At 23.5% G+C, this 10,255-nt stretch overlaps 3 protein-coding genes across 3 annotated transcripts; 1 reads left to right on the top strand and 2 right to left on the bottom strand.

Moving 5' to 3' along the window:
• Positions 1-393: 393 nt before the first annotated feature.
• On the bottom strand, positions 394-2,524 carry LOC118441774 (polyprenol dehydrogenase). Its single transcript, XM_035866652.2, has 6 exons — positions 2,212-2,524; positions 1,581-1,688; positions 1,349-1,522; positions 1,050-1,257; positions 763-961; positions 394-677 (listed from the first exon to the last, which is right to left on the bottom strand). Exons 1-6 carry the CDS (start codon positions 2,384-2,386, stop codon positions 477-479), a joined length of 1,065 nt encoding a protein of 354 aa, XP_035722545.2. The 5' UTR covers positions 2,387-2,524; the 3' UTR covers positions 394-476.
• Positions 2,525-4,360: 1,836 nt separating this feature from the next.
• On the top strand, positions 4,361-6,698 carry LOC118441750 (complex I assembly factor ACAD9, mitochondrial). Its single transcript, XM_035866607.2, has one exon. It carries the CDS (start codon positions 4,503-4,505, stop codon positions 6,360-6,362), a length of 1,860 nt encoding a protein of 619 aa, XP_035722500.1. The 5' UTR covers positions 4,361-4,502; the 3' UTR covers positions 6,363-6,698.
• A 1,293-nt stretch (positions 6,699-7,991) lies between these two features.
• trus (programmed cell death 2 like trus) lies at positions 7,992-10,211 on the bottom strand. Its single transcript, XM_035866629.2, has 4 exons — positions 9,898-10,211; positions 9,076-9,509; positions 8,532-8,975; positions 7,992-8,451 (listed from the first exon to the last, which is right to left on the bottom strand). Exons 1-4 carry the CDS (start codon positions 10,006-10,008, stop codon positions 8,187-8,189), a joined length of 1,254 nt encoding a protein of 417 aa, XP_035722522.1. The 5' UTR covers positions 10,009-10,211; the 3' UTR covers positions 7,992-8,186.
• Between the last annotated feature and the right edge of the window lie 44 nt (positions 10,212-10,255).

Here is a 10,255-nt window from a genome sequence, read left to right on the forward strand (position 1 = left end):
AACGTATAAGAACATTTCGATATAGTCATGTGGTATAGTTTTTACTATAAAAGTATTTTTTATGGAACCATTCTATTGTGAGGAAGAATATTAAACAACATTTTATATTAATATTAATTAAAATAATTTAAACAACGATTTTATTACATTTATAAAATAATAAACAGTAAGATTTAATATTCTCATGTTATATTGTAGTAGTATAATGTGTGTGAAGTCAGATAAAATTTAATCATTTTTTCATTTTTTTCATTTTTTTTTAATTATAAAAACGTTACAATAATAATAACAATAATAATAATAATAATAATAATATTATTGTTATATTGTTAGTAAATTTATAATATTTTAAAGAAAATTTTACAAGGAATGTTATATATTATTGCATATTTTAATATTAAATATTACATAATATTTATATGTTGTATTTATAACGTTGTATTTATAAAAATACAATACATAAAAATACAACAATGTTAAATATCAATGTATTGAAAAAAATCTTTCAATTGCACTTGTTCAAGAGATAGATGGAATAATTTTTCTTGAACAGATTTATCAAAAGCTATAGGATTTACTTTTGTTTCTTTACAATTATTAATATAAATGCCACCATGTTCTTTAATTTTATCATTTGTAGCTGCATAGATTATTACTATAGCTCCTTGTTCAGGACTCTGCAATTGTTATAATTTATTTATCAATAAACGATTATAATAGTACAAAAATATAGAATTTCAGAAAAATTTCAGTCAAACTTACCTTTATTATATATTTACTTAAAAATTTTAATTTATATATATAAGAATTTTTAAATAAATCTGTATTAACAATTCCTGGATGTACCGCATACATTTGAATTCCCAGTTGTTTCTTTTTAAAAAGATTTTGTAAATGTTTTGTAGAAATTACTTGAGCTAATTTACTTTGCCCATACATTGCATATGTATTGAAATTTTTTCTAATAAGTACAATTGTGTTATAAAAAACTTAATAATCTGTATTTAAAGTTTATAATTATTGATTTATATAAATTAAATGTGTCATACTTAAAATTTATGTCATCGAATTGTATATATCCACCATAATGAGCACAAGAAGAAACATTAATAACTCTACTGTTTTCTTGTGGACGACTGCCAGCTTTCAGTAGAGGTAATAATAATGCTGTCAAATAAAAGTGTGCCAAATAATTTACACTCCATTGCTGTTCAAAACCATCCTTTGTTTCTTCACGCGGAGTAAACATTATACCAGCTATGAAAAATATGTAAGTTGATTATGAAATTATTAGTTATAGCCAAATTTTTATTAAAATGCACATATATTCACATTTAACTATTTTTACCATTATTTATTAAAATGTGTATTTTATTATAATTAAGTTTAATTTGATTAACAAATTCTTTTACAGATTCCAACGAAGTATTGTCAAGTTTGTAAACTCTTGCTTTTCCTGAAGTAATACCAGATTTTCTGATTTGGGAAATTAATTTTTCTCCAGCAGCAGGAGTTCGACAGGCTATAATAATAATTTATTAATTATAAATGTATAAAAAAGATTTTATTGTAATACTTACCAATTATTACTTCCATGTGACATTGTAGCAACATTCTTGTAACTATAGCACCAATTCCTCTAGAACCACCCGTTACAATAACGACTTTTTCAGGCATTGGTAACAAATCTTACAAAATAAAATAATTTTAATCAGAATTAATACTTATTGTGAAACTATAATTATCTATAATTATTATATATTAAACTAAAATTATTAAAATTTATATCTATATTCTGATGATTATACCTGTATCATAATTTAATTTTCGATTATAGCAATTGCTTTAAGTAATTTGTAAATCTTTTTTTTTTTATTCAAATAGAAATATATACAATGTTCTTCTATCTTTGAAACAGTAAAAAAATTGATATTTACTTTTATATGCATTTTCTAATAGATTTATTAAAAATAACATCAATAGATTAACAAATGTATAAAATGATACAAACAAAATATCCAATTCTTTAGAAGAAATCTAGTACAGATAGCTCTTGATGTTTTTCTTTATTAAAATAGTAATACTAATTCAAATGGAAAATTTTTAAAAGTTCGTATCGCATATGCGTACTGTATAATTTTTAAAATGCGATTTTAAATTATTATTTTTGTTGCTTTTTAAACTAAATGAATAATATATAAAAGATCGTACCTGTTTTATTATTTTTGGCATTAATTTTGTCGTTAATTATATCTTGAATAGCTATTGTGGAATATATTATGTTATAATAACAATTCGTTAATAAAAAGCTTAGATTTATTCGAAATTTATAATAATATAGCCAACTAAAAAGAAACGCGCACATCGAAGCTGTTATAAGTAACATATTTCCGTATAATTTAAAATCGCCTATTTGTATAATGTTACAATTCTTTAACCGATAGTTGTTAGAAATTAACTGTCTTCATAGGTTGAAATGTAATGGAGTTCCTGTATATGACGAAATCAAGAATACGTGTTCAAAATACCGTTAAAATGCTAGTTTCTTTTTTTTTTTGTACAATAACATATTAATTATTTACGTTGCTTTAAAAGATAAGAAACTTAGTAAAAAAAGAATGTTCGTTCTTAGAAACAAGTATATAATTTGATTTTAATATAAGGTTAAATAAACATATATAGTATAATAAGTATATAAAACATCGATTACATTATTAGACTATATCAAACGCATGTGAACATTAGATTCAATAAATTTTGTTCTTTTTTTCTAATTCTTTTTTGTTTTATTTCATTGGGCGCAATTTATATACAATATATGTTTTACTATATGCATGATAAATAAATTTTTATTTGTTTATATAAATTTATAGGTATATATTTCTTAGGACACTAAATTAATAAATAATATTTTCCATTAAGAGAGACGAATTCTTCTTTTTGCATTTGTTTATTATATGAAAATATATAATTACATTTTTGAAAAAACTTTCGTTTTTTTAAAACCATCTTAAATAATAAATATGCAATTATTTTATATATAATTTATTTAATAGTAAATATTAAAAATTAATTTTTCTATATTATTTGTTCATTTATTCGCTCTCTGATTTATATAAAAAAAAAATGTTATACATCATTATCGTTAATCACCGATTTTTTTTACTTCTCATACATTTATGTATATGTAAAAATTTTTGCTTTTTATACATTTATATATATGTAAAAATTCTTGCTTCTCATACATTTATGTATACGTAAAAATTTTTTCTATTCATACATTTATATATATGTAAAAATTTTTTCTTCTGATACATTTATGTATATATAAACATTTTTATTTCTCATACATTTATGTATATGTAAAAATTAGCATTTAATTAGTTTGTATATTTACAAATTACACTGTTTACTACTTTTCATTTCATACTTTTCATTGGTTAGAATGAAGTGTCGTCACACTATATTAAAGCTGTTTGAAGATCATATTAGAATTAATTATAATCTAATTAACTACATGTGTATATATTAACTCCATGTAATATCAATACGTGGATAATGGAAATTCAAAATTTATTGACAAAGGATGGTAAAAAGATCATGAGTACACCATCTATTTAAAAAGAATGAACTTCAAGAATAATAGCTGCTGCGATTATTCTTTACTAATTATATATTATATATATTAAATATTTCGGAATATATACGAGAAACGTATATAAGATTGTTTAAGGAAACGCATTTATTAAATTTAAAGTGAATGATTATTATTTCTTTATAAAGAGTTTATGGAAAGAATAATTTTTATAAAAGAAGCGAATGCATACTTTTAAAAGTTTACACATATTTCATTTTTATCCGTAGAATTATTAGAAACGTCGATTGGAATGAGAATTAATTTTTGGATCAACATGTATAAATAATTACGTTTTTTGTAAAAAAACAAATTAATTTTTGTGATATACAGAAGAATTCGATGATACTTTAAATACAAAAAGGTTAGCGATACTATTCTTATAGGTTAAAATTTTTTATTTTAACCTATTTATCGTTAGGTTAACCATATTATTCTAATATTTATATCACTTTGAAGAAAAATTGAGTTTATTTTTTTTATGTATTTAACTATCAAAGCGCATAATTCCATCATTCACTTAACTTCATCTAATTGATAAAAATTGACTCACAAAGATTCTTACCCAACCTACTAATAATAATATTATGCATTATAAATTTTTTATTTTATTAATTTGTTTATTCCAAAATTTTATTCAATTATTTTTTGTATTTTTTTTAAATCTTACTCAAAGCGAAAGGAAAAGCGACATTTAGCGACATAAAAGCGACAGAAACCTATCGACAACATAGGTAACTAAAATTTATAAAACATTGATATAGATACTTGTTTAAGCTCTTGCTTGAGCAAGTTTAACCTTATCGGTGATTATTAATAATTATATTTATCGAATTCTGTATATTATAAACAATAATAGCGATATATAATGTTGACACAAAAAATATGTTACAATGGAAGTCGATATATACCAACATTAATTTATATGCCCAAAAGAAATATTCAAAATATGAGAGATATAGAAGTATTTGAAGAGAAAATAAGACTATCTGAACAAAAAAAGAAATTAGAACGAAGACCACCATTTTTAAAAAATTTATTTATTGGTAAGTTTGACTTCGATTTTATGACCTTTCCTGAACCACAATCTTCTGAAAGGTACAAACAATTTTTTGAATGGATAAAACCATTTGAAAATTATATATCTTCCATAAATAGAAATGAAATATCTACAACAGAAGCGTTTCAAAAATTTAAAGAATTTGATATTTTACGAGCTAGAATAGATACAAAATATAATGGATTAAATATGTCTGAAGCGGAAACTCTTAAAATATTAGAAACTTTAGGATCTATTCCTTGGCTAGCTACAACCTTTGTTAAAAATAATATTATACCTATTGATTTAATTTCTAAATTTGGTAATGAAGCACAAAAAAGAAATTATTTACCTAAAATAGGCAATGGAGAATTATTACCAACAATTTGTATTACTGAAGTTATAAGTGGTCCTAATATGAAAAACATTGAAACCGAAGCATCGCTTTCAGATTGTGGTAATTTTTGGATAATGAATGGCAGGAAAGAATTTGTGGCTAATGGATCAAATTCTAATCTCTTTCTAGTTATTGCTCAATCTGATAAAAAGAATTTTTCATCAAATCTCTTATCCACATATATAGTGGAAAGTAATTATGAAGGCATTACTTGTAGCAATGTTATTAATACAATAGGTCAGCAGGAAGTACATATTTGTACAATTGACTTCAAAAATACATATATTCCTAAAGCAAATATACTAGGTGAAATGGGTAATGGAAATGATGTTTTATTGGATGTATACACTCCTGGAAACAATAAGGTTGCTGGAGAAGCAATTGGCATTTTACGAAATTTTTTGTCTTTATTGAACAAAAATATTTTAGGAAGAAAACATCTTGACAAAAATATGTATGAATTTGAAGCAGTACAAGAAGTTGTTGGATTAATAACATGTAGTTTGTATTGTATGGAAAGTGTTGCATTATTTACTAGTGCAATAGGTGATCTTTATGAAAATCAAGATTTGGAATTAGAAAAGGCTGTAACAGAAACCTATTGTGCCAATGAATGCATAAAACAAATTTATAAAGGATTGCAGGTGATTGGAATTGAAAGCTATATGAAAGATAATCCATATATGAAAGTTTATAAGGATGCTTTAGGATTGTCTTTATTTGATGGATCTGCTATTGATGAAAAAATATATATAGCTTTATTAGGTTTGCAATATGTTGGAATAGATATTCATGAAGATATTGTTAAAACAAGAAATTATTTACTGAATCCTATTCATTTGCTAAAACAAATATTTTCTAACAAAAAAATAAATTTATATTTGTTTGAATATGCACATTTATCCTTTAAAATGGCATGTTCTTTAATTGAACAATGTCTTCAAATATTAGTAGATATAAGTACAATGTTATTAGAAATATATGGAACAGAAATATCTTCTAAACATATTATATTACAAAGACTAGCTGATATTACAATTCAGTTATACGTAACAATTACTGTAGTAACACGTGCATCTAGGAGTTATTGTACAGGAATTAGAAATGCCGAACAGGAAAGATATATAGCAATGTATGTTGCTCAACAGGCATTTAAGGAAGTACTATTATTAAAAGACATTATAATTAATAACGAATTAACCAAAAATGATAGAACATTAGAAAAATTATCTGAATCTGCATTTCACTATAAAGGATATATGTGTGAACATCCTTTGAAAAGAAATTTGTAATTATATTAAGAGATTTTCTATGTAATATTGGTACATTTCTTGACCAGTAAAGACTTATAATCTAAACGATTCAACTCGCATATGTTATTTTTACATTGTATATTATCTGAACAGTTTATTTTAAAATAATTAATACATTGTAGAATTATAATAATTTATAAAATCTGTTGTATGTATAAAGATATTGCATTATATGAAACAATTTTATTGCAACTAATTTCAATGCATCGAAGTTGTTGCGTGTGAAGACTAATGTTAATTACTTTATAATAAAAGTATATATAAAATTCAGTTTATACAATATCCAAAAGTATAGAGAAAATAAACCCCTTTAGTTCATAGGTCTGATATTTTATACTATAATAATATATACATATATATATATATATATATATATATATATATATATATATATATATATATATATATATATAAACAAATACACTGATAATCATTATGTTCAGATAAATTCTTACAATTGTATAAATAAGTATTGTTTTAGATATTAGAATTTTATTAATTGTTTAATAAAGTAGTTTAATTTGTAAAATTAGATTTATAAAATAAAAATTATTTACGATACAAATTACTTTAGAATTTATCTTATATTATGAATACTAAATTAATGCAACATTGAACATATACATTACAAAAAAAAATCAACAAATTAAAGAATTGGATTAAATAATTGAAAAAACAATGATAATTAAATAGTGAAATAAAAATAACGGCAATTTACGAATTAGAATTTATAAATGAAACTAGTATTACTGAAAATTAAATACTCATATTCATAAATTTCATTCATATTTATTACTTACGGAACTTATTTTATAAATGAAATAATTGTGCTCATATTATATTTAATTCACATTAAAAGTTTTTTATAATTTGAAATCAAGAAAAATGAGCAAGTTTATTTTTACTTAACTTTCTCTATTTACATATCAATTACAATGTATCCTTATATTTTTACACTAAAATTAAACTTCGAAATGCTTAATTTTTTTATTTTTATATCATGCTATATATTTTAAAGTTTTCAATTCTTTTTATTAATCACTTCAAAATATTTAAGTGATTTAATCTACTATCGTTGTTCATAATTATAAGATTAAGTTAAATTAGTTATTGGAAATAATCTATAGTTTATGAACTTTATATATTCTTTCTCGTATTTTATATACCAATTGCTTTGAATTATATTTAATATTATTTATCATGTTCATCATTACATAGTATGTAATATATTAGGTAATTTTATAAGCATTGTATTAAAATCAAATTAAATGGCCACTTACTCAAAGTATTATAAGAAAATTTTTCAAAATATTATACTTTAATATGTTAAAATATTGAGAATTAAAATTGAAGACAATATATTACGAAAAATTACAAGTGAAGAAACTAAAAAAGAAAAACTAGTATATTATTAAGACAAATTCATTAATTTGTCATAGTGTTGTCATTTATAAAAACAGAATCAAACTTATTTTATCATAAAAAATAATATAATAAATAAAAATAATAAACAAAAATATTACAAAAATATAATAAATAATTAAATACACAACATTTTGATAAAGTTAAAGGTCAATAGACATTTACATAAAAATAATTATGTAATTTCTATATAATATTTCCATTAATTTTTTAAAAATTATTTAAAATGCATATTTGTCATAATTTTCAATACATTTTCATTGTATTACAGACATTTCAAACTATATGGACGGTATTTATCTATAGAAATAAAATTACTATATTTTTACCAAAATTATGTCTCCATACTATATTATAGAATTGATTAAAACAACATAATCACTATAATCTTTCTGCTTGAACAATAATATGTTCTTCTCTGTATGAATCAGTTGAGGACCAGCAACTTTTTAAACATGTGAATATCAGAACTGTACCAAATTCAATTTGGAAATTTTCCTCATTTTGTGGTTGCAATGTTAATTTTGGTATAAGTGTTGGCAATACTTGTAATTCAAAAGTCATTTCTGCTCCACAATGTCTACATTTTCCAATACAACCACTTATAGGATATAATAGTAACACTCCAGAATTGTCTCTGCAGTATCTATAAAATAAGAATATAAAATATATATTTTATTTGTATAAAAAAATAAACAGTCAACAAGATAACTAAAGTTTTTGTACCTTAGCAATTGTCCAGGATTATTTTGTATGCGACTGACAAAATTATGGAACATTTCATCCCCATGCAATGGAATACTTTTTTCATACTTCTCTATATCTGTCCCAGCATTTTTGGAATCATTAGATTCTGTTGGTGATGAATCTGGGTTGGTATGTTGATATTCTAAAAGTAACTCTCGAACATGTTGTGGTACATCAATATTGGAAACTTCTTCATCAACAGAAATAAAGATTTCAGTAAAAAAGTATTTCTCATCTGTATTTGATTCAATCTCTATTGGGAATGGCGTTACTTCATGTAACAAACTGACCAAATCACATTGTGGCTGGGTAGGAGTATCAATGCATACAACTTCACTTTCTTCACCTTCTATTTCTGCAGATGCTTGAGGAGAATCTACTTTTCCTACGGCTCCTCCAATTGGTGATTCTATACTTGCAGGACTAAGGAATATGATTGATATAGATCAATACACACATATATATATATTGTATACTATACATAATTTAATATAACACGCATATAAAATAAACAATGACAAACCTATTTGCATTTGGGTCATCTACTTGCAATACAGCAAAATCATCTACAAAATCTTTTCCAATAGCAGATTGCATGGAATTATTAAAATCAATAGGAACATTTGATAGCATATTATTTCCATTGTGTTCACAAGAATTCTCATTCAAGTTATCACCCCAGTCATCTGCTCCTGCCAACCAAGTTTTTGTAAGTAATACACTTGTGCCATCTTCACTAGATGGATTTGTTTTACTTTCGTTCTCCAAGGACTGAATTCTCAAACAAGTCCAACTTTCATTGTGATTCCAACAATTTGGATTGATGCATGCAAATATATAAAGTGTGCGATGGTATTTAGAATTTTCTAGTGGAGCATACAATTGTAGAGCCAAGAGTTGGTGTAAGCCGCAAAGTCTACACTGTGGTGATGACAGTGTGTTCTTTCCATGCCAGTCCTATCCATAGAAATATTATACATAAGTAAGTGTTGATTTATTGAATATGATGTAGAGAAATTATACAAAATATTAATATATATATTTTTTTAAGAATATTTAGATAACTACTTTAAAAATAACAAATAAAAAACAATACAAAATATCTAGTTTTATCTGTCTATATAATAATTGTTAACAATTTGTGCAAAAATATCATATAAATTTGTAAAAGGGTGTATCAAATGACTATCTTTCTTTTTTTTATCTACTATACAAATATATTGTACAAACATGCAATATAACGTAAAAACTTCTCATTATCTAATTTTTTTAATTTCTAATCTATATATAAAAAGCAGCAATATGTAAAATAAAATTTTTAACAAACTTTTTTTCTTATACTCACTGGAAATCCACCAATTTTATTAGTTGTAAAATTAATTAGATTACGATGCTTATCTATCACATAGTCATCTTCGTAACCAAGATATACCTTCGTACGATTATTACGAGCCATTAAATATGATTCAAATAATATTTCATTGGAAGACTATCGATAATAAAATAGCACTGATTTTTTAATACAGCGTTATCAATGAAGCTTATAAAATGCAGCTGATATGTACATAACTTTTGTACGACGCGTGCGCTTTTACCGGTTTCTGCTTTAATCGATTTTTGGAGCTTTCACAAAAGATAAAGCATATTACAGATTTCTTCACTCATAGTTTTAAGATAAACTCTAGCGGTGGCGCTATTATAGC

The sequence above is a fragment of the Vespa mandarinia genome, chromosome 5, assembly GCF_050613455.1.
Source record: "Vespa mandarinia isolate Hongniang chromosome 5, ASM5061345v1, whole genome shotgun sequence".
Taxonomy (NCBI): domain Eukaryota; kingdom Metazoa; phylum Arthropoda; class Insecta; order Hymenoptera; family Vespidae; genus Vespa; species Vespa mandarinia.

What these genes read in the sequence shown, in the direction of transcription:
- trus (XM_035866629.2), bottom strand. Translation starts at nt 10,008, where the DNA reads ATGGCTCGTAATAATCGTACGAAGGTATATCTTGGTTACGAAGATGAC. An exon ending in ATAAAATTGGTGGATTTCCA is followed by an intron (nt 9,510 to 9,897) that starts GTGAGTATAAGA and finishes TTCTATGGATAG; the next exon opens with GACTGGCATGGAAAGAACAC. An exon ending in GATGACCCAAATGCAAATAG is followed by an intron (nt 8,976 to 9,075) that starts GTTTGTCATTGT and finishes CATATTCCTTAG; the next exon opens with TCCTGCAAGTATAGAATCAC.
- LOC118441774 (XM_035866652.2), bottom strand. Translation starts at nt 2,386, where the DNA reads ATGTTACTTATAACAGCTTCGATGTGCGCGTTTCTTTTTAGTTGGCTA. An exon ending in TTCGATGACATAAATTTTAA is followed by an intron (nt 962 to 1,049) that starts GTATGACACATT and finishes TGTACTTATTAG; the next exon opens with AAAAAATTTCAATACATATG. An exon ending in TAAGTAAATATATAATAAAG is followed by an intron (nt 678 to 762) that starts GTAAGTTTGACT and finishes TAACAATTGCAG; the next exon opens with AGTCCTGAACAAGGAGCTAT.
- LOC118441750 (XM_035866607.2), top strand. Translation starts at nt 4,503, where the DNA reads ATGTTGACACAAAAAATATGTTACAATGGAAGTCGATATATACCAACA.